We start from the raw sequence: 27,730 nt of genomic DNA, 5'->3' as shown, positions 1-27,730 counted from the left end.
ATTGTAAATGTTACTGAATATTTCTGTCACAACAAGCCTGGAATCAAGTGACTTCACAAAGTACCATTCACATGGAATAACCAGATGTTATTTATATGTGAATATTTATATATTCATTTATAGATAAATACATATTCTTAACCATAAATATAATGTATTATATATGAATATATACATACTCATACATTATCATATAAATATATAATACACAAATGTATAATTATGTTAACTTATATTAATACACTAATATATTAATATATTAATATAACATCTTATAATATATTATGAATATGCTGATTTATATTATAATGTTTTTATATATAATATATAAAATAAATATATAAATTGTTATATTTATTAAAAAGCCATGTTTTTGCAGATGCATCTTTAGATATTATCTTGAAGTGACCTCATAATTCTTTCTTCATCACTAGAAGTCCAATGCGCTATCCATTGCGCCACAGAGCCACCTGACCTCATAATTCTTGATGCTGTTTTAGTTTTTTCATATAATTTTGCATATATTTGGCTTCAAATACAATCACAAGGTTACCTACTTGCCAGTTCCAAAGCACCTTGTTTGTTGATTTGTGTATAACAATATATATTTTATATATATAATATATATACATATGTAGTAATGAATGAAAATGAACAAATGTAGTATGCAGACATCAAATTATTTTTATTAGAAATCTTTGAACACTATTAGAGGACAATGCTTGTGATATATATATATATATATATATATGTATATATGAAAAATGTTATTTTGCCAACAAAACATTCAGAAACTAGATTGATATAAAAGTTAGATTAAAAAAACAGAATGAATTTAAACCATCAGTCTTCAAAAGACTTCTACTTCTACTGAATTCAAAACAAGAAAAACTGAAGGATAAATTGGAGACTACTCCAATTTCAGACACAAGGAAGTGTCTCAGAGCTCTGCTCTAAACTTCACAGGGCAGTCCTTCATATGCCGCTGGTAGTGCTCCTCAAATCTCTCCCTCAGGGCTTCAGGGAAGTGGTTCCTCCAGTCTCCTACAATTCCTGCAACGAAACAGGCAGTAATCAGAAGTGTTAACTCCTAAAGCCAGAAATTGTAAGATCCCTCTATCCTGCATCTCTTTCATTAATAATGTGAAAAATTCTCCTAATATTTAATACCTGAATAAAATATTTAAGTATCATGTTGTTTGATTTTTACAAAGATAATTTTTTTCTTGAAGAAACTTCTATTGACTCATCCTTTTCTTCCTACACTACTTCATGTGACCTTTCTTCTTTTATTTTCTCTCATAAATCAGGCCTTCTCTGATGAGACTCATGGGGCAATGACTGTCAAATTACTTAATATCATATTTTTGCTGATAAATTTTCAAATCCAGGCTTATGCCTTTATATCCAATTACTTACCTAGCATTGCTACGTGGATGATATATATATATTCCCCAAATGTCAGGTATACAAATTTACTATTGCTGATCAAGAACTGCTTCTATGTAAATAAAATTTGTTTTCATTATGTCTTGATATTATTAGTGATTATAATTATGTTTGAATTCTTACTTTAGTCACTTAGTATTCAAAACTTTCATTCATTCGTATAGAGAAAATATGACTGACTTTTTAGGTTTTGTTTCTTCACCTCAGAATGAGATAGTAAATCTATCTTCCTAGTCAGAAATTGTATTGGTTGGTTTTGTGTGTCAACTTGACACAAGCTGAAGTTACCACAGAGAAAAGAGCCTTACTTGAGGAAATGCTCCAATGCCAGCTGTAAGGCATTTTCTCAACTAATGATCAAGTGGCAAGAACCCAGCCCATTGTGGGTCCTCAAGCTGAAGAAAGCAAGCTGAGCAAGCCAGAGGAAGCAAGCCAGTAACATCTCTTCATGACCTCTCAGCTCCTGCTTCCTGCCCTGTGTGAGTTCTAGGCCTGACTTCTTTGGTGATGAACAGCAATGTGAATGTGTAAGCTGAATAAGCCCTTCTCCTCCCAACTTGCTTCCTTGTCATGATGTTTGTGCAGGAATAGAACCCTGACTAAGGCAGAAATCATAATATGGAGATAGTATGTATGAGTCATATGGTACACGCCCAGGACACAAAGACCTACTGGGTAACAGTGTACTATGGGAACATTGCTGAAGCTTAGACTAAAGTGTCAAACATTATGCTTTACATGATATGCTTCTCAAACTGAATAAACAAGAAACAGAAGGTTATTATTAGTATATATGGTCCTGAGTGTATTAATAAATAGTGTTTAATGCCTCTGCATAATTGATAATTCAATGAGTATTCAAGGAAAAAACAGCTGTAAAGAAAACACATGCTGTTTGTGCAGGGTGAATAATCTTGGGTAGATTTTTGCCTAAGTCATGGCAGCTTAGACCTTTAAATGGAAAGTCCCATGACTCTGTCTTCTCACCCTTTCTCATGAAAGGCGATACTTTTAGATCTATCATGGTCTCTGGCAGCATTGAATAATTGGTGCATGGATTGTTCTTCATCTCCTGGAATGACGTATGTTGAATGATTTTGTCTACTAGCTCTGCTAATGGGTCTCTCTCCAGGAACTCTATCAGCTTCACAACTTCTCTTCGGATATCCTGTGGAGAAACAAAGAGATTTAAAAACCAAAGTGAGCCTGCCCCACATATGGCCCATATATATACAGCCACCAAACTAGACAAGATGGATGAAGCTAAGAAGTGCAGGCAGACAGGAACCAGATGTAGATCTCTCCTGAGAGACACAGCCAGAATACAGCAAATATATAGGCGAATGCCATCATTAAACAACTGAACTGAGAATGAGAACCCCATTGAAGGAATCTTACAAAGGACTAAAAGAGCTTGAAGGGGCTTGAGGCCCCATATGAACAACAATGCCAACCAACCAGAGCTCCCAGGGACTAAGCCACTACCCAAAGACTATACATGGGCTCCAATCTCATAGGTAGCAATGAATAGCCTAGTAAGAGCACCAGTGGAAGGGGAAGCCCTTGGTCCTGCCAAGACTGAATCCCCAGTTAACATGATTGTTGGGGGGAGGGCCGTAATGGGGGAAGGATGGGGAGGGGAACACCGATAGAGAAGGGGAAGGGGAGGGGCTAAAGAGAATAACAGTTGAAATGTAAATAAGAAATACCCAAGTTAATAAAGATGAAAAAATAAAATAAAACAAAAACCAAAGTGACAAATGTTAGTGAGTAGTTATTAGGCTACAAGTAGAGAACATTATTCTGTATTTGATCATATTAGAATTAAATATAACATGAAGAAAACAAACCATTTTCAATCCTTCCTCATCCACCAATTGATGCAGGGGACACTTCAGAAGCTCTGAGGCTTAAATGAAATGAGTTGTTAAATTTTATACCTAGTAAAATGGTTCTTTCTAATTGTTTCGTGTCTTTATTTTTCCAGACATTTGGGTATGTGTGTGTGTGTGTGTGTGTGTGTGTGTGTGTGTGTTCAAGCTTGCATGTATATGAACATACATGCAGGTAAGTGTGTATGCCCTTGTATTCAAGTGTGTGAAAGCCAGAAATGTGTACCAGTGTAACTTGGACTATCACTCTCCACTACTGAGGCAGGTGTCTCACTCAACCCAGAGCTAACAGTTGTACTAGGTTACCATGTGAGTTTGCCCCTGGCATTCCCTGCCTCCAGAGCACAGAATTAAAGGCAGGTTCCCATCCTTTCCTGGTTTAACTTGAATGCTGGGGATCCAATCTGCATCCTCAAGTTAGCATAACTTGACTTTATCCACGAACATATCTCCTTGGCCTGTTCTTATTTATTTTTCATTCATTTTGAGGCGTGACTTGCTATTCTGCTCAAATATAGCTTGCACTCCCAATTACCTGTCTCATAAGTGCTAAAAATTAGAGGAATAGGCTACCCTGCCTAGTGTTGTGCAAACATGATATGTGCAGAATGAATTTCATGTATAAAACATATAAAATTGTTAAGTTTGATCCTAGTAAAATTGTTCTTTCTAATTGTTTCGTTTCTGTGTTTCCAGAAGGCAGTGCGCAGGGAAAGATCAAGTGTGGTGAGCATATGTGATGTTATTATTTTGTTTCTTACTTTTCATGAATTCAAGGTTCTTTTTGCAATTTTATCTTTAGAGAAGTTTTAACACTAGGATTTAGCATGGATTTGTTCCTCAAACACTTTTATTTACTAAACTCAAGTCTGACTTAATCAAACTGGGTTATTGTGTCTTTCCTTTTTCTGGTCAGCAACTGGTTTCCAGTGATAATTTTGTATTCAGTGAGTTGTCAGATGCTAAGATCGTCTTAAGAATTACTAGAATGTTCATTATGCATTCCATTTCTTACCTCTTTCATATCCTCATAGAACATAAACAAAACACGTGAATTCTTACTCTTTTCCCACCAAGATTTTACATGATCATACCAGGAACCATACGGAACTGAAATTAGAAGGCATAAGTGTAAACATATCATGTTATCATTTTGCAAGCTTAACGTAAGTATTCAAATTGTTAATAAAAGTCTGAAATGGTCATAGAATTAGAATTTATAGGTCAGTTGCACTTATTTAAGAGTTCTGTGTAGCAATTACATAAAAATTGTTGCATAATTTCCTCCTCAGAAACATTATTTTTAGTTTTATCATCATGACCTGTAGTAGATAGAATACTAAGAAAAGATAAGAAACCAACTCAGTTTAGAATAATGAGAGCATGCACACATGTGAGTGTGTGTGTGTGTGTGTGTGTGTGTGTGTGTGTGTGTGTGTGTAGCTCTGTGTCTGTGCATTTATGTCTGTGTGAGTCTCTGTTTGTATGTATCTCTGTGTTTCTGTTTGTGTGAGACAGAGACAAGGAGTCAGAGGGAGACAGAGGGAAAGAGGGAGAAAAGGAGAGGGGGGGAGAGGGAGAGTGAGAGAGAGGGAGAGATTAGTAATTGATGGAACATTTACTAAAGCACTAGCAATTTAGAATGTGAAAGGTGTTCTCATATGGACAATTTATTTTGGACAAAAGGTGATGTAACAAATGCTGTTACTGTTTCTTCTTTTAGCCTTACACAACAGCTTTATCAAATCTAAGGCCAACAGAACAGTACAAGCATGGTGTGTCACCAGTAGACTTGACATTGACCTTTCTCTGTGCCTTGATACTAGAAACGAAGATACTTTCGAAAAGGTTCCATTGGCCTTTTAAAGCATACAAGTTATTTTTTTCTGTAATTTTAAGATAATCTGATGATATTGAGGCATATACTTTCTTCATGATGCAACAAGCCACAAGGGATAATGAGTAATATTATCTTCTATGGTTATAATTTTTTCTTTCTTCAACTATCCTTATTTATACAATTCACGTGACAAATTGAATGAAACTCAAAATATTCTTTGCCCATTTCAATTAAAACATAAAGACTCAGTTGTTTTAGTCACAATTTTAATGAAATGGTAGAGTTTTTATAATAATTGCTCAAGAAACCCTTTACTGTTCAGTGAAATCAAAATTAAAATGCTCAGTCTACATGCCTAGAAGAATAAGCAGGAGTTCTGCAGGTATTCAGAATGATTGTAAATCCCTACATGTGACTTCATTTAATGCCTTGGTGTTTTACTTGGAAATGAATGAACGATGATTTTATACCTCATCTAATTTTTGGTTCAATCCTGTTGCAACAGCATGTTCTAAAACATTTTTTAACATATGAAAATGTATGTTCGAGAAGGGAGATACTATGTCTCAGACTTATGGAGCAGAAATTGCCACCCCTGATGTCACGTGTAAGTCAATGCTTTCACTTCTTGGCATTATAATGTAATGCCTAGAGTCTTAATTTTCCATCATCCTCACATACAGAAGCCCTACTATCAACCTAAGTGTCACTGTTTTAGGTTTGTATAATATTATATTCCTTAGAAACCTTATATTCTACATCTGTTTACACTTGTTTATATATATACATATATATATTTATACCATCTTTTAATTATATATTTCTGTTTACATATATTAATCTGTTGTACATATTTATAGATTTATTTTATCTCTCTGTCTGTATAAGTTTATATTATATTTTATTATATATTTCTGTTTATATATATTGTACTTATTTTATATTATCTCTGTTTTTATCGACTCATTTATTTTTGTTTGCATGAAGTAGGATTTGTATTTTTCTTCTTCAATGAAAAAAAGATCCAAAGAATTTAAGGTGTTCTCACCTTGCCCTTCCATAAATTTCTCCACAAATTCAGAAAAAGATTTAGGATTTGGATAACTTTTTATGATCAGGAAAAAGTAGTAATAAGAAACGACGACATCTTTGGCATTTCGGCAAAGATAGATTATCTAGAAGATGAAATAAGTTGTTAAATCATTGACTGGATGAACTACCATGCTGTCATCAGGTTTCAAATATTCATGTTTCCAACAACTAACATAATATAAATGCACTATGGAAAAATATAAAATTATAAACATTATAGAGAAAAACAGTACTTTAATATCTTAAGTTGAAACAGCATTTGCTCAGGGTCCTGCTGGCCTTTAGTCTGATCCTTCTAGGAAACCTATTAAATAGCCTGAGATGACAGCATCATGACATTTTTACTGACAACAAAAATTGAGTTAACCAGATCTTCCCCAATTTTATGAGTAGAATAGTGAAATTGAAGTTGATTCAAGTATATAGCAGAACCTAGAGTAAATCAATGCAAACACCAAGTTGACAGATCACTCAGTCCAGAGTATGCTTTTCTGTTCTTTGGACTGTATTACAAATTGGACACTAAGGCAAAAATGCCCTGTAGTATCCTAGCTTACAGTTAGAAAAACATCATATTTGCATAGTTGTCTTAAAATCCATGTCTCAAAGTTTTCTATTTTTTATCTAGGTCCTCCTAAGGACCCCCTTACGTTGTTTGATAATAAAATGACTACTCCTTCCCCCAAGGAAGTTTCCTGTGCTTCTATGGGGTAGATAAGCATCAGTGGATCAGCAAATCACAAAGCTGCTATGTCTAGAATTAGCACTGTAGAGTTCCATCCTGCAAAAGCCCAGTCTTTTTCTACTCAGATTTTTCTCTGCTCTTAAGAAGTGAGAAAAAGCATGTAGCCTCCTGCAGGTCTGATAGTCAAGGTCACGGGTGAGATTTCCAGAAGTCTGACAGTCTGTTTGTATTCTTTCCTTCAGCTTTCAAGCCCTTAATCGGTGACATCAAGGAGCTCTGCCCTTCTCACTCTACAACTAAGAGGCTAAGGTTAAACTCACCAGCAGGTTTATCCACTTACAAACAGGTTTTTTGAAAAATATTTCTGCTTATTTGTTGAAGAGTCATTCTCATGCTTAAGGACTTAAAAAAAAAAAAACTTTCAAAAGGTGTTATTTTGCACCAAAGTTGTTATTAAACACAGTGCACTTTTAAAACTTCTTATTGCTAATTGAATGGAAACAGACACACCATTGTTACCATAAATTTACTTCTCACTTTTCATCCTTGACCCACACCATTATTGTGTTTCAGGAGCGTTCCTTGAATCTAAAATGTTGTCTTTATTTCAGATTGAGACTAGTTCTCTTCCCTCTCATGGAGACAGTGTGAGCTCTTATTTTTAACTTCTAATTTCTATGAGCTCACTTTGGTAGATATTATTAAATATCCATATGTTTCACTGAACATACTTTTCTATGCCTTCAAAGATCATCTATGTCTTTTGGTGTTCCTACTTTTAATGAAACTGTCACTAGATTTCCTAGTACATGAGCAATTAAATACAGTTACCACTTTCTACCCTTGAGAGTAGGCTACTCCCTAGCCCATGCTTCTCCTTCTGATGGCTTTATTTTTGAGAGTTTACTCATTCACTTGGTTCAACTAGAAATTGGAGCACCAGCCCTCCATTGCTAACCCTTCCATTGCTAACTCTTTTCATCCGCTATGCATTTTTATTATCTACATTCGCTATTCATCTAATTTACAAAATTATTGCACTCATTCATGATTAGTTCTTTTTTTAATTCAGCCTACAACTTCTCTCACCAAGTCTTGCATTTTGCCATCTCACTAAATGTTTCACTCTGGAAGCCTATTCTGTGTCACAGTGTTTTTCTCCATTAAAGATCTGCTCCTCCTTGTTCCTCATTACTCCATAGGCCTCCCTACAAACCACGCCATAAATGCAAACTCATTGTCCTTGAATAATTTCTTATCCATTATCATGCTCTTTTAAAAAAATCACTTTCTTAACCTTGAAAATTATTCTTTCTAATCCACTACTCCAAAAATACTTTTACAAAGTAGTCTTTACTACCTCTCCTCTGAAAGATCAATAAATCAATCTGGAAATAATCCAAAGGCAAATCCATTCACTTATGTTGGTTTCTTTGATGACCTCTAAGCATAAAAATTATGTAATGAAAGCTGTCTATGAATTACAGTGGAGCAGTAACATCCTACAGCACTTCTCATGGGGAAAGAAATGGATCTATCAGAACTCTTACCAATGATGGTGATGGGACATCTAAAATATCTACATAACCATGACAGAGCTTCTCTGTAGGAAATCATACGGGAAGACGCATATTTAATGATTCTTCAGTTGAAAATAAAAAAAGCATTTGAACCTTTGAGGTTTAGAGGCTTAGATACTTTGAAAGTGTCAAGTATTTCAGGAAACACAAGTAGTGGAATGTAGGACATTCACTTGTGCCCAACCTTTGCTTGTATGACCCTTTCTTTCCAAAGTAGCCCAATCTTAGTATAATGCAAGCAAAATCTAAGTTTCCTAACAAGGCACCCAACTTTCCTGTGATAAGTCTTCTTTCAGTCTCCTACCTAGCACAGACACTTAACTTTCCAGGCAAGTTAAAGTGCTTTTAGATATCTCCTGGAGCTGTCTCTGGATGTAAATAGACTCCTCATCTTTTTAAACCATGAGTCTTGAATTAAAGTCTTCTCTTCCATTACCCAAGTACTACCAGTAGAGTCTGCTTAGTTATTTCTTTACTATAAGTTGTGGTTTTATGTAAGATATTAGCCTTATGAAAATGTAACTTTGAATATGGTTTGTACCCTGAAAAATTTACATTCAATTTCAATGTTCACGATGAAGTTTCTGTGCCTGTAGAATGATACAATCTTACTTTTGAATTTAGAGTTTGGGCCTTTTGGGGGTGTCAAGGGTTAGAAAATGTCATCATAGTAGTTAATTTTTGAGTACTGGTGGCATTAAAGAAACATTCAAGAGAATTAGAGATATAAATATGTGTGTGTCCACTGACTCATAGGTTACCTTGAAACTTGGTCAGCAAGAAGGCCGTCAGTGAGTACTACATCTTGACCCTGATTCAGAAGCACAAACCAAAATATAATCTCCTACTGTATGGTTTTTCAAATGTGTGGTATATTATTAGCCAGTGGACTAGATGGTAACAGTCATTTTCATTCACTGGGTAAATACTTATTAGAGGACACTTGTCTGGATATCCTATTGTGATTCATTTGAATCTCTCAATGTCACACATAATATTTTGTAAAATAACGACATTCAATCCACTGTGATTCATCCAGTGCTTACAATGTGTTAGGCACTAGCCTTGATGTTTCAAAGAAAATTGTACTTGGTTCATTAAGTGACAAGTATTACCCTTCTTTTATGCACAAACAAACAAAGGCTTAAAGTTTAACTAGTATTCAGATCATCTTAAGAAAATAAAATTTGTGAATATAATCTAGACTTGAGTCATACTAAAAATAATTCACCTTTGTGGAAATGTCTATATATTAAAAGAAAGGAGTGATAAAGTATGTATAAGAGTATAAGATGTCTTTTAGGTGCTTTGTGACCTACAAAGTGCCAAGATTTCATGCAAATCTAAGCAAATCTAATTCTGGTTACCTTGCAATTCTTTTCCCAAAATGATGCTGGAAGGAGCTTAGCTGGCAGGTGAGTTTTCACTATTCTAGGCGATTCCTTTTCCTTTAGTTGTTTTATTCCTGGTTTTAAAAATAAACAGATAATGTGAAAAATGTTCATATGAATTTGAATGAGTATTTTAAAAGAGATTATTTAAGATTCTAGATTTGACCTTAAAATAATAATACAATCTCACTGTAAAAAATATTAATTACTAATTATTAAATTGTAAAGGTCAAATATTTTTCTTTTTTTTTGGTAATTTTGGCATTTTTTAATTGGATTTTTTTATTTACATCTCCAATGTTATTCCCTTTCCGAGTTTCCTGTCCATAACTCCCGATCCCATTCCCCTCACCTTCTATAAGGGTGTTTCCCCCTCCCCAACCTCCCCTCTTCCTGCCTCCCCACTCTGATATTCCCCTACACTGGGGGGTCCACCCTTGACAGGATCAAGGGTTTCTCCTCCCATTGGTGTCCAACATGGCCATCTTCTGCTACATATGCAGCTGAAGTCATGGGTCTGTCCATGTGAACTCCTTGGGCAGTGGTTTAGTCCCTGGGAGTTCTGGTTGGTTGGTATTATTGTTCTTATGGGGTTGCAAACACCTTTAGATCCTTCAATTCTTTCTCTAACTCTTCCAATTCTCAGTTACATGGTTTGCTGCTAGAATTTGCCTTTGTTTTTGTCACTCTCTGGCTGAATCTCAGGAGGCAGCGAGATCAGGCTCCTGTCAGCATGCACTTCTTGGCTTCATCAATATTGTCTAGTTTTGGTGACATATATGGGCTGTATACCCAGGTAAGGAAGGCTCTAAATGGCCATTCCTTCAGTCTCTATTACAAACTTTGTCTCCATAGCCCCTCCTATGAATATTTTTGTTCCCTCTTTTAAGGAGGAGTGATGCATCCGCACATTGGTTGCCCTTCTTCTTGAGCTTCATGTGGTCTGTGGACTGCATCTTGGGTAATTCGAGCTTTGGGGCTCGTGCCCACTTATCAGTAAGTGCAAACCATGTGTTTTTCTGTGATTGGGTTACCTCATTCAGGATGAGGTCAAATAATTTTTCATCAATGAACGTAATTTTTTACATGTTGGTAAGCAAACTCATGAATACAGTTTTAACTATCCTTACTATTCAATGAATAATTTTCTAGTACTTATAATACTTTCAACTCCTAGAAACTGAGAAATAAATGCTGACATATTATAAGACTCTTCCTGAAAAATTGGTTAGGACCATTCACTGTTCCAGGTATATGCCATGCTATGAGACTACTCTGGATTTAGTTTTAGACTCTCATATAGAGGTGACTGAATATTAAATGCTTGTTTTACATAAAATCTCTTTGCTCTTATTACAACATAACCTTATCTATCATAAACATCTATCATAAACATAGGTATATCGGAAAACATACATATACATCTTTTAAAATTGATTTAAAAATTACCATTTATTAGATCTTCATTTCTGCACTCCAGGTAAGGTATTCTGTTAAAAATTGCATCCTCCTTGCATTTTTCCACATCACCTTCTTTATAGATCATATCCACAATTTCACCAATCCATGTGCTGCCTGTAAAAATTAAATATACTTGATCTCCAATGAACTCGTATGGCTGACAACAGTCTATTTCTATCATGTTTAATATCATCCAAACTCAAATAATATTTTCTTGAATACTTAAATACACCCAAAATAACTTCAACATATATGAATGCATTGTGTCATGAATAACAACTGGCCCACGTGTCTGGGCCTCCTATGATAAATTGTGACATTATAAGAATAACACCCTTATGAAAAGAAGTGAGGAAATCTGAATGAAATGGGACGCTTGGGTGACACATACAAACATATTTCCCAGCTATAGACTTTAGTGGTAGTAGTTTTTGTGCCTAAACCAATGCCTAGATCACAGGAGATAGAAAAGTATGAATTGAGTATCTGACCTTTAATGATAATCAAAAAAATTAAAAAGAAGATCAGTAATGACAAAATATACTTTTCTTTCCCGAGATGTTGTTACACAGATAAGAATACAAAGCTTGAAGGTGTACAAAGAAAGCTTATATACCATGGGCTGCTGCTGACTCTGCTACTGCACCAATGATGTTAAAAAGTTCCCCAGGAAGCTGAAACAATGACTCAGCACCTAAGTGTGGCTTTGCTACACCACACTGCTAATTGAGGTGTAGTCTGCCATGGCTAGTTAGCCTCTGGGCATGGTGCAAAATGGGAGAGACTCCCTTGTTAACAGGTTTTCTCCTTCTCTGATCTTGTCCAAGCATTCTAAGCCCCATCACTAGCCTTTGCCTGAGGAAAGTCACATAAAAACATGGAGTTAGCTATGCTAATTAGGTATCTAGATAGGTATTTAGACTTTCGCCAATGAGCTTCCCTTCCTATGCATTCCTTCCTGCAAATATATTTAATCTCTGGGTCACCCCAAATAAGTTGTATGTATATTCACACCTACCGTCAAATAAAACAGTTTGAACAAGCAATGACTGTCTCTTCATCAATGATCACTGTGGCAGCCTTTGACCTAAAGAGCCTTAATCTCCAGAAGGCTTTTTCTCTCCCAGCTCCACCAAATCCCTGAGGGGAATCCTTTTTTCCCCCTCAAATCCTTGCAGTAAACCAGCCTTGGCTGGGTACATACCAGACTGGGAACTAGAACAGTCTTCCCAGACTTTCCCACCTGGGAAAACACAGACTCCTGAGCTGTGGCCTGCTGTGCTCCAGGCCTGGTGGTGAGGAGAACATGCAGCCTGCCACCTAAGATGGCTTGTTGCCCAACCAGAGGACCTGATTTTGGGGTGCCATCGCCAAAATAGCAGCTCAAAGAATCTATTACTTTAGTTCTACACAAAGTGCCATTCTCTTCTGTGCTTTCTCTGTGGCCGCTAAGCATGCATGCAGTGCGCACACGCACAGGCAGAAAAACAATGCATCTGTATAAAATAAAAATAATGAGTCTTATGAACAATGAAGTTCTCTTATGAGGAGACAACAGTTTGAGCCTAGCTGTAATAAATTGCCAGTGTGATGTAACCACTCATATGGGATAGGGAAGAGCCCTAAGAGGCAGCAGCATGAGATGTTATTTTCAGCAGGGGACATCTAAGAATCGTGTAGTGCTGAGAAAAAAATATTAGGCAAGGGCTACACAGGTTAAAACAGAGAACTTGGGGTTGGGGATTTAGCTCAGTGGTAGAGCGCTTGCCTAGGAAGCGCAAGGCCCTGGGTTCGGTCCCCAGCTCCGAAAAAAAAAGAAAAAACATGGGCACTGGAAAAAATTTCCTGAACAAAACACCAATGTCTTATGCTCTAAGATCAAGAATCAACAAATGGGATCTCATAAAACTGCAAAGCTTCTGTAAGGCAAAGGACACTGAGGTTAGGACAAAACGGCAACCAACAGATTGGGAAAAGATCTTTACCAATCCTATAACAGATAGAGGCCTTATATCCAAAATATACAAAGAACTCAAGAAGTTAGACCGCAGGGAGACAAATAACCCTATTAAAAAATGGGGTTCAGAGCTAAACAAACAATTCACAGCTGAGGAATGCCGAATGGCTGAGAAACACCTAAAGAAATGTTCAACATCTTTAGTCATAAAGGAAATGCAAGTCAAAACAACCCTGAGATTTCACCTCACACCAGTGAGAATGGCTAAGATCAAAAACTCAGGTGACAGCAGATGCTGGCGAGGATGCGGAGAAAGAGGAACACTCCTCCATTGTTGGTGGGATTGCAGACTGGTACAACCATTCTGGAAATCAGTCTGGAGGTTCCTCAGAAAATTGGACATTGAACTGCCTGAGGATCCAGCTATACCTCTTTTGGGCATATACCCAAAAGATGCCCCAACATATAAAAAAGACACGTGCTCCACTATGTTCATCACAGCCTTATTTATAATAGCCAGAAGCTGGAAAGAACCCAGAGGCCCTTCAACAGAGGAATGGATACAGAAAATGTGGTACATCTACACAATGGAATATTACTCAGCTATCAAAAACAACGGCTTTATGAAATTCGTAGGCAAACGGTTGGAACTGGAAAATATCATTCTGAGTGAGCTAACCCAATCACAGAAAGACAAACATGGTATGCATTCATTGATAAGTGGCTATTAGCCCAAATGCTTGAATTACCCTAGATGCCTAGAACAAATGAAACTCAAGATGGATGATCAAAATGTGAATGTTTCACGCCTTCTTTAAAAGGGGAACAAGAATACCCTTGGCAGGGAAGAGAGAGGCAAAGATTAAAACAGAGATTGAAGGAACACCCATTCAGAGCCTGCCCCACATGTGGCCCATACATATACAGCCACCCAATTAGACAAGATGGATGAAGCAAAGAAGTGCAGACTGACAGGAGCCGGATGTAGATCGCTCCTGAGAGACACAGCCAGAATACAGCAAATACAGAGGCGAATGCCAGCAGCAAACCCCTGAACTGAGAATAGAACCCCCGTTGAAGGGATCAGAGAAAGAACTGGAAGAGCTTGAAGGGGCTCGAGACCCCATATGTACAAAAATGCCAAGCAACCAGAGCTTCCAGCGACTAAGCCAATACCTAAAGACTATACATGGACTGACCCTGGACTCTGACCACATAGGTAGCAATGAACATCTTAGTAAGAGCACCAGTGGAAGGGGAAGCCCTGGGTCCTGCTAAGACTGAACCCCCAGTGAACTAGACTGTTGGGGGGAGGGCGGCAATGGGGGGAGGGTTGGGAGGGGAATACCCATCAGGAAGGGGAGGGGGGAGGAGGGAGGGGGATTTTTGCCCGGAAACCGGGAAAGGGAATAACACTGGAAATGTATATAAGAAATACTCAATTTAATAAAAAAAAAAAGAAAAAGAAAAAATAAAAACAAAAAACAAACAAACAAAAAAACAGAGAACTTGCTTGAAGAGATAAATTGGGTAAAATTAAAGAAGTAAGTTGATGGTAGGCTAGAAACTCTTGATATTCTAATTAGGGAGTACCAAAATTACTCAGAAAGATCACGAAGATGTGTTTCTAAATAAATATGCTACCGGAAAATAAATGTACTGGTTTAAAGAAGATGAGTTAACAAGTAAGATGGCAACCATGAGACCTAGTTATCAGAACAAGTAAGTTAAGCATCCATATCGACAGCTGTGGATAAATATGAACAGAGGTTGAAATGCTAATAGTTATATTATCAATCTGTGCTCTCTTCAGATGACAGACTCGTGTAGCCATGGAACTGAGCCAAGAAGAGAAACAGTGGAATGGTTTTAGGGAAGACTTGCCAAAGACATCGTAGTTCTCTCTAATGTTCGCGCGTGTGTTTGTGTGTGTGTGTGTGTGTGTGTGTGTGTGTGTGTGTGTGTGGTGTGTGTGTGTGTGTGTGTGTGTGTGTGTGTGTGTGTGTGTGTGTGTGTGGTGTGGTTTGGGGGATAGGGGGTTTGTCTCAAAGTCATGATTGTCTTTTCTCCTAAGACTTAGAATCATACGATCACACTTTTAGAAGTAGATAACTGATATATTTTAAGCGTCAACTCTTAATAAACTGACAGAGAATATAAGATTACACTTCTCCAGTTTCGACAGAATATAGTTTTGGTGGCGGAAAAGATGACTTAGCAGTTAAGAGCACTGACTGCTCTTCCAGAGGTCATGAGTTCAAATCCCAGCAACCACATGGTGGCTCACAACCATCTGTACTGGGATCCGATGCCTTCTTCTGGTGTGTCTGAAGACAGCTACAGTGTAATCATAAACAAACAAATGAAAATTTAAAAAAAAAAGAACCTAAGAGAAGAGTTTTCAGACTCTGAAGCCATTTATAATTGTGGATTCAATCTCGATAAAGAATTGCAATATATGAATATGTGTAATGGAATTAATGTTTGTGAGTACATCTGAGGAAGAGAAAGTAATTTTCTGAAAAAGAGTTATTGATTATCTTTGAAAAGTTTTCTAAAAGAACAAAATGAGCTTGTATCATAGGGAGAAAAATACATTTGATATATTTAAGTGACAAATATTCTATTTTTTCCCTAAAATGAATTGCAAGAATTCATTTCATTGCTGTATTTCAATTTCCTGATATCTTTCTGCAAGTACTCAACAAATATGTAAAATACAGTAGTTTTAAACACTGATTATATAATGCATAATAGTGACTCATCTGTATTGAATAATATAATTGTGTGATCAACACTTTCAGTTTATCCATGACTTAATGAGGTTGCTAATCGTGTTCTGGAAGTTTGAGATTGTGGAACAGAGTTGATAATGTGCAGTTTACCAATATTTTGACATTAAAATTGATTCAACTGTCTTTTTAATGGGAAATGAGAATGAATCAGGTAAACAGATTACTGCTGATTGTCTAGCATAGATTTATACTTCCTAGTTGTCTAAAAGCAACATCCTGTCAGAGCAAAGACAATTACCAGATTTAGGATAAGTAACAACGAGAAGGTCATCTGGCCTTGCTGAGAATGTTTCAACATCTTCCCAATATTTGGTGAACAGTTTATCCATTAAAACTCCATGGAAATCACCAAAAACTTCATAGTATTCAGGCATAGAAGTCTCCATTTCAAGTGGTGTACTGGGAAAAGAAAACATGTTTTAAATTTTGTATTCACTTTGCAATATTTTCATAAGAGCAATAACTATGTATATAAAGACTGGTTAGATGCTGCTGCTGACCTGCTACACAGGGTAAAAGCATCCTTAATATTAGCAGAGGGGGGGAAACTATAGTCAGGATATATTGTATGTGAAAATTTACAAGAAATAAGTGTCCATTCTATTGACAACCACAATAGTCACCATTTGCCTTATTAAATTACTTTTTCAGGTCAATTATATTGTATGAATTGAGCCACAATTCTAAGAATTGGCTTTCAATCAACTGGGTTAACCTACGGATTAAGTAGTAGCCTGACACCAAGCTGTCACTTCACAGTCAAGCTGTCTCAGAGTAAAAGTGCTGACATCAAACAGCCTCTTTCCTCCCACAATTTTTTTCTATATTTCCTCAAACTTGGGTGGTTTCCCTAAAATGTATATTTCAGTGAGATATTGCTAATACTATTTCATAAGGAGGTGATGAGGTGTCAGATGTATAGAAAGAACAGCACAAACTGCTTAAAATGCAAGCCATACAGTTAGTGCATTCAGAAATGATGTTTTTCCATTCTTTAAATCAATTCCTCTCCTAGCTCCTTATCTGAACTTTGGCCAGCTCCCTTCACATTCAGTTGCCTTTCCTCCATTCTAAGACAAATACCAAAAAGTTTTATTGGGTCCTTAGGTTTCCAGTTTTAGTCTGGATTAGAGCAAAATGGCTGAAAGCATAAGTTGTCTTCTTATACACGTTTCTGCCAGTCCACATCACTGTGACACAAAGGAGATTCTGTGAAACATTTGCTACTCTCAGTATCAAGCTATATTTTTAGTTGACTAGCTTCCACTGTGTTTCCATTAAAAAATGTGTTTTCGGTAACTGAAATACACATGAATGATTTCTCAGTTAATCTAAATTGTTACATATTAAGTTATTTACATAAAAAGATAGTAACAGTATTTTCAAATATATTTTATAGCAATTGCATTCAATAGTTTTCTGTATCACTTAAATCCTACCTTCAAGATTTTTAAGCATTAATGCATATCTAAAAATAATTTTTGTGACAAGAGATTTAGGAAGTTTTTTAAATGATATACATTATCAATTAGGCATACTATCAACACACAGTTTATTTTCCTTTTATTTTCAATAATTTACTGACATAAATTTTTATTTAAAAATCTATGTTTAAAATCTAATATTATGAACATTTGAAAATTACAACCTGTCCAGATGCTCCTGTGAGAGAAGTGAAATCACCCGGTTCAGTTCACTTCAAATTGCACCACAAATGTTAAGCTGTAAAAAAAAAGAGAGAGAGCTAGAGAACTGGTTGTACATTGGAAAGTTTCTTGTGAGCTTTTATTCTCACAGCTGGAGAAGGAGGCAGGGACTAACTTGTAGGGATGGGCTATGATGTAATGGATGAGACCAGATACCTGCAGTTGTATTTAGTCATAAGGTCAAGTACACTCAGTCAGAGATATAGATGGTCTCTACTCCTGTTTCTCCCCTTTAGGTAATATGTCAGCCTTAAACAGCCCATTCATTATATCATTCATTAAATTGCCCATTCATAACAGAGTAAGAAGAAATGGACAAGGAGATAAGAGGAGGCCAGGAAGAAAACAGGACCCAACGTGTATTGAGAAAACCTCTCATTCCCTGATAAATAATGATGAGGATAAGAATGATGTTGCAAACAATAGCTTAAAGGAGTGATAGGAAAAACCTAATGTAGTTAGGAACATAGACCAAGGGCACAGCAAAAGAAGGCTTCCCAGCACTTAACTGTATCTATTTAAAACTGTGGTTGTTCTGGGCCAATCATCCCTGATAATGTACATATAAGAAGCACTATATAGATGAAAAAGAATATATATCCATTTATACACACACACACACACACACACACATATGTATATATATGTATATATATGTGTATATATATATATATATATATATATATATATATATATATATATATATATGTGTGTGTGTGTGTGTGTTAGTGAACTAAGAAGCTATGAATTTGAGAGGGGTGGTTATATATGGTAGTGTTTGTTGGGAGCAAAGGGAAGGGAGAAAGTTATAATTAGATTATAATCCCTACAAAGGGTTGCCTATAATTCCAAAACAGCCATGAATATAAAAGAATGCATGTCAAAAGTAGATCTGATACACAGTACTCACATTGGGATAACTCTTGAGAAAACTTGCTCCACTCTCTTCCAAATACAAGTATGCAAGTTTTATAGCAGTAAGTTGTCAGATAGAAATCATTCCCATTGCTGTCATTAAACAGGGTGGGAAATGTACCCAGGGCCTGTGGATGAAATAGTGCTCCAGCCTTGTAAGCATCTGCTTTGACTACAGGGAACAAGACTGCAGGTCATTGAAAGGTCTCCAGGTCTATCAGCACCTCATAATAAATGCATTTTCATTTTTGTTACCTCATCTGTTTCTAATGTTAAATTAAGTGGCCTTCTTCTGAGAGACACTGGATCTTGAAAGCTTAAGTATCTCTCAAGTGGCTTTATATTTTATATTTACTTTGAGCTAGAAATTTTTTCTACTATGTCACAATTAAGCTTAATTATTAAACCACACCTAACTCAACAGCAGGGTCATAGTCTGAGGTTAGACACTACATGGCATCCAGTAGGCTAAGCACTGGGTAAGTAATTCTACCTAGAAAGTGCCTGGTTTACTTTTAAAAGGTCGCTGGAAAAAAATCTACCTGTAAGTAAATAACATCGACACAGTAAATAGAGTGATTTCTGAAAAACTTGATTCCCTGCAATAAAATCAATAAAGCAGTAGGAAAGGTTGCCTTGAAGTTGCATTTTAATTTTTTTTTTAGTTTTTTTTTTTTAAAAAAAAACTTTATGGTGTTGGGGATTTAGCTCAGTGGTAGAGCGCTTGCCTAGGAAGCGCAAGGCCCTGGGTTCAGTCTCCAGCTCTGAAAAAAAGAACCAAAAAAAAAAAACATTATTAGATATAATTCTTTACTTACATTTAAAATTGTCAAGGACCGGACGTCTGAACTAAGCAAAGCTAGAACCCTGCCCTGAGCAGATTCCTGAGAAGGGCTTTACCTTTTCAAAGAACTTGTCCCAAGATGACTGTTGCCTCCTTGTCTAAGGAGAATATTGTGGTTTAGAGATTCACCTTATGTCCTTGGGCACTTCCCAGTATTCTCCAGGCCCTAAGTTTCAGTTCCTGCTTCAATTCCTGCTTCAGAGCTTTAAATGGTATACATTCCTCTCAATAAAGAGAACTTGATAAGGACACTGCTTGGTCTCGCTCCTCTTTCTTGCCCGTTCTCCCGCAGGTATGGGTCCCCCTCGACCCTCACAAATAACTGGGTCCCCACTGGTGGGGGCAAGTGGCGCCCAACCTGGGGCCTGAGGTATGGACTCTCACCGGACAAAAAAAGAAGTTGAGGACCCGGGGTATTTGTCCAGTAACCGATGCAGATAACGTGAATGTAGCTGCATCGATCTGGTGTTCATTGGCTGTGTGCTCTCACCGCTCATGAGAGAAAGACGTAGCAGGTAAGAGGTTTCTGTCTAATTGAGAATGGGCAAAAAATGTCTAAGGAAGCAGTCTTAATCAAAGACCTTAAGGCTTCTCTCAGGGAAAGGGGAGTAAGAGTTAAGAAAAAGGATCTCGTTAAAATTTTTTTGTCTTTGTGTCAGAAACTTGTCCTGGGATTATTATTGAAGGACCAGAACTTAGCTCCTATACTTGGGACAAGGTTGGAAAGTGTTGAAATGACTTATTGTAAGAAAAAGGATCCGAGGTGGTTCCAATTCAGGAAATAGTGTCTGTGTCTTTGTGTCTTTGTGTTTTGTGCCGGCTAAACTCTGGGTCTGTATTTGCTACTCTGGGTCTCTATTTGCTCGTGAGTTCTGGAGTTCTGGTTTTGCAGTTGCTCCCATTTCGGGCTGAGAGGGAGGCTCATGTCTCATGAGAGACGGGAATGTGAGGGTAGATGTACCAGGGGCTCACCGATTGTGCTGCCCTGGGAGACATCCCAGGAGGTGAGAAGGGACCCCAGGGACAAGTGGGAGATTCCCGTCTATGTGCTGGTGAGGATTCATTGATTCTCATGGATTGGAGAAAAGACCAGCCTTTCCAGCTGACTGTATTTCCAGAGTGGTCTTTGTCTGTGTGTCTTAGGTCTTTGTTTTGTGTTACTTGTGACTTTGACAATGGGAAGATTCTGGTTGGGAAGGAGGAGTTGAAAGGAAAATTATACAGATTTAAGGTTTAAAAATATAAAATTAAAAGAATAAGTTTCAAAATTCACAGATTCAGGGCTAAACACTGTGAAAAGCAAGTCCAGGCAGCCCCGCCCTGCCACTAGGACTAACAGACCATAAAGATAAAGAAAAGGAATTCAGGAACCAACCCAAGTTATCAGGACTGACTCAAACCATCTGGCAGAAGGGCACCTCCCCCAGCTTACTCAGAGTCACACCTTAACCAGATGTCCTTCAAACCCTGATACGCCCCTAGCTTCTAAAATCCTGTATGTTCCAGTCAACACATACTCTCCTGCTGTGCTGTAATCTCACTGCCATGTTTTAATGAGCCAATCACTTATAGCCACGCCAGAAATTAGCCAATTGTGTGTAACCGTGCCAAACCCCCTAGCCTTCCCTATACAAACCCCTGACTTTTGAGCTTCGGGGTCGACACCTCTGTCTCCTGCGTGGGATACTTGTTGACCCGGAGATCCCCCGTAATAGATCTCCGTAATAAACCTCGCCTTTGCTTATTACATCCAAAATGGTCTCTCTGTGTCTGGGGTCCACGATTTCCCAAGACTTGAGTAAGGGTCTCTCTTCGGGGATCTTTCATTTGGGGGCTCGTCCGGGATCGGAGTTTCCTGGGGCGCACCATCCTGAGACTCGAGCTAGGTTCTTTCATTTGGGGGCTCGCCCGGGATCTTCGCGACCACCCCAGACTCCGAAGACCCCTTGGAGATGAGTTGGATGTTTGTCTGAGTGTTTCTGTGTGAGCGGTGCCGCATTTGTCAGTCTGTGTCTGTCTCTGTTTTGGTTCCGCCCTGTGTATGTGTGCGTATATGTGTGTTGGTACCGGTCTGGAATCTCACTCTGGTCAGCGCTTAGAGAGTAGAAGTGGAATCTCACTCTGGTCAGTGCTTAGAGAGTGGAAGTGGAATCTCACTCTGGTCAGTGCTTAGAGAGTGGACGTGGAGTCTCACTCTGGTCAGTACTTAGACAGTGGAAGTGGAATCCCACTTTGTGCAGCTGCTTTTGCAGTCCGTGAGGATCCTCTGGCCGCGGAAGGGGGGACGCCCCAGTCCCGCAAGTTGCGGCCGTGGAAGACGTTCCACGGGCGGAGAGCGGTCGGGAGAGCCCGACTGTGGGCAGTCAGGAGGACCTAACTGTGGTTTTCTGGAACCAAGGATACGGAGGGCTCCTTCTACCCAGGAGGGAGTGGACGCTGAATCCCACCCCATCTGAGGTAGCGTTTGGCTTGCTGTATAAGTCCAAACGTGGGCGAGAGTATCTAAACATGTTAGTGTCTATTATCTGTGTTCTGTTTCTGTGTTTGGTGTTCTTTTTCTTTGCCATGGGGCAGACGGTGACAACCCCTTTGTCTTTGACGGTGGACCATCGGACAGACGTGAGAGCAAGAGGACACTCTGGAATCCTGTTGGGAGGTAGAATCAGATGGTCCGTCTCATCCCAGAGGCAGCTAAGGTTAAGCTGCAGTTTGGGCCAGGTACTGAAGGTACCAGTGAAAAGCTCTCAGGGAGAACTTTCCCTCGGGATGGAGACCCTCCAACTCCAAAGACCAGACCGAGACACCACAGGATGCAATCAGCAAGAGGATTTGGTTTATTGTCGGGATACACAGGCACAGGCACCTGCGGGCGCTTCAGTCACTCGGGGGACTGGCGCGCCCCACGGAACTAAGGATGGGCTTTTTATAGGATTTTGGGCATACAGAAGCAGATGCATGGTTACAGGGATATAATTGGTGGATTCTAATATGGCAAGGGTTTAACCCGGGGGCAAGTTTCTTAGCTACCTTCTTGAAACATAACGGCTGACTCGGCCCCCCAAGGGTTCAGCCCGGGGGCAAGTTTCCTAGCTACCTTCTTGGAACATAACAGCTGACTCAGACCCCCACCAGGGTGTGGGACCTCTCCCGGGGCTTTTCTCATTGTCAGGTGCTCAACCGCAGTCGTCCTGTTGCCAGGCCTTCAACCAAACACATCCTGCTTGGCAGCCGCTTTGTACTCAGTGTTCTAACCTTTCTGAACCAGTCATCTTAAGTACAGCCTTGCAAAATGGCGTTACTGCTGCTAAGCTGGGGTCTTTCACCAGGCATCTGTGGAAATTGGTTATAGGATACTTTGTCTTGATCTTGTTTGTCTGGTTTGTTTTCTGTGGTATTGTCGAGTGTCTTTTTGGCTTTTGTTTCATTTTTGGACAGACAACTGTGGTTGAAATCTTGGACTGACGACTGTGTTTGAAATCATGAAACTGTTTGCTTTGTTCGTCAAAGAGTTTTACTTGGATCCCTTGGTGCTTAAGTTAAAAGTTAAAAATAATTTTAAAAATAATTTTCTTGAGAAAAATTGTTTTCTGCCGGGGAGTTTTAACTTTCTCTCTAGAGCCTCCTCCCCAAGGAGAGATGCCCCAGGTTGGGGGGCAGAGAAGCCCCTAAAATAGTTTCAAAAAGAATCTACAACAAACTGTGAAGAACTTTGTTTTGCCAGCCAAAATTTAGAATTCAGGCTTTGGCTGTGGCCAAGGTCAGGATTAATGTTTTCTTTTCCATGGGCCTTTAGCCCAGTGAGACAGCTTGGTGAAGGACTACTACTGCAGTCCTGATATTCAGAGACACGGAGAGAGCTATAGTTTTTTTTTTTTTTTTAAAGTTTGGCACTATAGTATTAACAATCTCTTTATTAGATGTAAGAGACAGGAAGCCCCAGGTGAACTGGTTACAATTCTTTTGTCAGCTGCTTAGTATCTAGCACCCAGGTTCTAACCATCTCTCCATCCTTTTGTTATTAGTTGTTACTAGAAGCCTAGTGTCATTTGGAGGCTGGTTCTCTTGAGAGGCAAAGCCACCAAGCTGACACTGAAGAGAGGTACTCCTTAAGGGAAAATCTAAGTCCAGAGAGACAGCCCGTAACAGATAGGCTGCCCCTCCGCTCGCCTTGCTGTTTCATAGACAAAGCTTGTGCTTATTTTTACAATGGCCTTTTTGTCCAAAAAAGGCCTCCTGGTTTAGCTGTGTGACGAAATGCTATTTGTCCTCTTCAGTGGACCTCTATTCTCTAGATTCCCTTCTTGTTTTCTCACTATCCCACATGAGATGCTTGTTAGTAACTGTTACAGGTCTTCTTTACCACTGAGGAAAGACAGAATCCTACTAGAGGCCAGAAAGAATGTTCCAGACATGGATGGACGGCCCTCACTCCTGAAGGTTGACTTCAATACCCCTGAAGGTAGGGAGTGCTCCGGGTCTGCCCCCAGGCTCCAAGGGTGGGTCTCCGAGGGGCTGGAAAATCCCCCACCAATCTGGTTAAGATAAGGAAAGGATATGAATAGAAAGTTACAGAAATTTAAAGGGTTAAGCTAAGTTGCTGAGAGTTAGTATAAGTTACAGAGAAAATAAGGTTGAAAGAAAAAAAAAGAGGTAAAAAGAGCAGGAAGCTAGGGAAGAAGAGACAAAAAGAAGAGGAAGTTAGAGAGCTAAAGAGAGATAAAAGACAAAAGAGGAACATATACTGGCCACAGTAGTTAGGGAACCTAGGAAGACAGTACCTGGCAACAGGAGAGAATTCCTGGCTAAAGATTGGTGTGCCTAATGCAAAAAAAAAAAAAATGCCCCAGAAAGAACAAGAGTGGCCACTGGAGAGTTTCTTGGTCCTAGAGTGCTGGCTATGAGCAGAGATAGAAGGGAAGCCCGCTCAGTTGTTTTGTGGATACAGGGACCCATTGCTCTGTGCTCCTATGCCCCAGTGGGCCAATATCCAAAGACCTTGGGTACAGGGGGGTACTGGCAACAAACAATACTTATGGACTGCCCGAAGAACAGTGGACCTTGGCGTGGGCCAGGTAACCCAATAGTTCATGGTCATCCCTGACTGCTCCTATCCCTTGCTCATGAGAAATTTGCTCTCCAAAATGGCTTGTGTGGACTGAAATGGCTGGGTGCTGCTATGTGTATGCATATCTGCAGACTGTGTATGTGGAGCTTAAGACCTGTCTCAGTGCACCAGTACCTGATGCTGGGAGATGTGTGGCTTAGTGCCGATCTGCCTGGAACACACCATTCCTGCCTGCCGGGCACTGACAATTATCACCCAATCCAGGATTTAAACTGTGATAGAGTGGCTGATGTTTTGCCTTTGAATAGAACGTCCCAAAAATGGGACCACTGGTCAGCTGCCATGGACTAGATTCTCCACTAGTTGGGGACAATCTGGTCACCTTGCTGCCCAATCCTGACCTGGAGCCACTGCAACATGAGTGTCAAGCACTGGCAGAAGCCATTGGGTGGAGAAAAGACCTCTGAGAATGGCTGATTGACCCCTGCTGAAAGCCGAGGACCTTGTCCACAGACGGGAACAGTTCTCTTCATGAAGGTCAGAGATAAGTGGGTGCTGCCGTGGAGGACAACACAATGTCATCTGGAATGGCTAAACCCTAACCCCCCAGCACGTCAGCGCCACAGATGTCTTTGCCATCTCTTGGATGCCCTGATGAAGCCACCAACTGTGAGTACTATTCATTGCCCAGGATATCAGGAAGAAAGAGATTCAGTGACATGGGGCAGTAACAAAGCAGATTAAGTGGCTTATAAAATGGCTATACAGGAGTCTATTCTAGTTACAGGCCTACAAGAGACAGCCACAGGGAACTGGGATCGGACTAAAGGGATGGCCCCACTTAGAAAATACAATAGAAGAAAAGGCCCAAATTGCTTAAAAGATAAAAAGACAATGGCACACTTGAGGGGAAAGCTATACTCCCCAGAGAACAAAGAAAAGACTCACTTTGCCAAATACAGAAAGGGACACATTTAGGACATAAAAAGTTTGTCAAAGTAGTTAAGGTATTTATAATAGACTTTAAGATTCTAGCCAGAGAGGCAGTAAAAAATATAAGGTATGTCAGTAAGTGAATGCTTAGCAAGCAAACAGGGCAAAGAGACCTAGAGAGTTTAGTGAAAAGTCGAAGTGAACTTCACTGAGATAAAGCCAGGAAAATATGATCACAAGTATCTCCTAGTGCTTGTAGATACCTTTTCAGGAATAGATAGAAGCTTTCCTCACCAAGCAAGAGACGGCCTCAGTAGTCATCAAGAAGATACTGGAAGAAATCTTCCCCAGGACTGGAGTTCCCAAGGTAATCTGGTCAGAAAATGGCCCTACTTTCATTACCAAGGTAAGCCAGGGTGTGGCCAAGTATTTAGAAGTCGATTGGAAATTATATTGTATCTACAGACATCAAAGTTCAGGACAGGTAGAGTAAATAGATAAAACTCTAAAAGAGACCCTGACCAAATTGACCATGGAGACTGGCAAAGACTGGGTGGCACTCCTTCCCTCTTGCTCTCTTCAGAGCAAGAAAAACCCCTTCCAGATTCAGCCTAACCCCCTTTGAGGTGTTACATGGGGCCTCAGGTCCTCTGACTGTATTAGATGATGTTACTGAACCAACATGTCATAGTAATAATGATTTATATGCCAGGCTAAAAGACCTACAGGTGATACAGAAAGAAATCTGCTCACAGCTGGGGACCCCTGAGACATCTCATCAGTTCCAGGTCGGAGACTCGGCTACATATGATGGCACCGAACCCAGATACTCAAGCCTCACTGGAAAGGACCATACCTGGTGCTGCTGACCACCCTGACAGCCGTCAATTCTCAGGCCTCACCAGCCTCAACTAGCTGTTGAGGCTGAGAGCTGGGACTTAGAGGGACACTCAGCATGTTTGCCCTGGGTTCCATCGGGATAGGTGTGGGAATAGGCTTGACTCAAACAAAAAGATAGAGACACTTAACAAGGTTGGTTTGAGTCTTGGTTCACTCGGTCTCCCTGGATGACTACCTACTCTCTGCTATATGGCTGGGCCATTACTAATAATTTTCTTGGTTTTAGTTTTTGGACCCTGCGTGACAAACAGGTTAATTGCTTTTGTTAAAAATTGAGTGAGCGCCGTGCGGTTGATGGTTCTGATACAACAGTACCAGTCAGTTAGGACAACTGGTGAGACCAAATAGGAGACTTGATATCAAAATTCTAAAATTAGAATTACTTAGTAGAAGAAAAGGGGAATGAAAGGAAAATTGAAAATTGAAAGACTTCTAATTGATGTTAAATTTTATGGATAATAACAAATCCACAATGTCACAAATCCACTATTATAGAAGTTACCACAATGGTTTCAGCATTGTAAAAATTCCTTTCCCTCAACCCACAAAGACTGCCTACCCTCTCCTGCATGCCTAGAGGCAATGATACTTAGATTCTCTGTAGATTTACTTCTTTCAAAATGTTCTTTAATTTGAGTCAAATCATATGTAACTTTCCTCTATTGAGGAGTTAGTTAACTAACTCAAATTAATTGTTCATTTCCTTTTGGAAACTGGATGATTCATTATTATGAAATAATAATATATTTCAATAATCAGACAAGACATATTTTACTGTGAACTGGATATATGAAGAGGAAAAAGTACATGAATGTTCTTATGATCAGTTCTTTCTTTATATAATTCTGTAATAGTATGTGGCATTCACTTGTGATTCACAGCCCCACCTCAGCACAAGGAACAAAGGGCCAATATTAGATTATTTATACTCTCTGAAGTCAGATAAAATGCCAGAACATATTTTCTTTTATTTGGCAGCTGTTTGTTTTAAAACACTGTATTTATTTCAAAATGGTCAATTTCCTTTCTTCATCTGAATAAAATACAATTTTTTTCTAATTTAATTTCTTCAATTTAATTAAATGGTGAGGCTTCTAGTCATGAGCTATCAAAAAAAATTGTGCAGACACTAGTCAAATTAGCCTTATGTTTGAACTTTAGCAATGACTGTCCTATAACTAAAAAACTTTAGACTTTTTGGTACTAGGAGAAACTCTTGGTTGTC

The 27,730-nt window shown here is 38.9% G+C and overlaps 1 protein-coding gene across 4 annotated transcripts; it reads right to left on the bottom strand.

Moving 5' to 3' along the window:
• Positions 1–664: 664 nt before the first annotated feature.
• On the bottom strand, positions 665–19,240 carry Sult1e1 (sulfotransferase family 1E member 1). 4 transcript variants are annotated; one of them, XM_087583714.1, is made up of 10 exons: positions 19,019–19,079; positions 18,759–18,935; positions 17,791–17,864; positions 16,381–16,541; positions 11,379–11,504; positions 9,906–10,003; positions 6,230–6,356; positions 4,357–4,451; positions 2,437–2,617; positions 665–1,053 (listed from the first exon to the last, which is right to left on the bottom strand). In XM_087583714.1, exons 4-10 carry the CDS (start codon positions 16,526–16,528, stop codon positions 941–943), a joined length of 888 nt encoding a protein of 295 aa, XP_087439840.1. In that variant the 5' UTR covers positions 16,529–16,541; positions 17,791–17,864; positions 18,759–18,935; positions 19,019–19,079; the 3' UTR covers positions 665–940.
• Between the last annotated feature and the right edge of the window lie 8,490 nt (positions 19,241–27,730).

The sequence above is a fragment of the Rattus norvegicus genome, chromosome 14 (genome assembly GCF_021556685.1).
Source record: "Rattus norvegicus strain SHRSP/BbbUtx chromosome 14, alternate assembly SHRSP_T2T, whole genome shotgun sequence".
NCBI lineage: Eukaryota > Metazoa > Chordata > Mammalia > Rodentia > Muridae > Rattus > Rattus norvegicus.
Note: the sequence above shows the minus strand (reverse complement) of the source record. Positions and strands in the feature narration are given on the sequence as shown.

Bases quoted from the DNA above. Each gene is read 5' to 3' on its own strand.
- Sult1e1 (XM_087583713.1), bottom strand. From the start codon at position 16,528: ATGGAGACTTCTATGCCTGAATACTATGAAGTTTTTGGTGATTTCCAT. The intron at 10,004-11,378 runs GTAATTTTTAAA...TTTTAAAACCAG, and splicing joins AAATGAAGATCTAATAAATG to GAATAAAACAACTAAAGGAA. The intron at 4,452-6,229 runs GTGAGAACACCT...TTCTAATTTCAG, and splicing joins GAAATTTATGGAAGGGCAAG to TTCCGTATGGTTCCTGGTAT.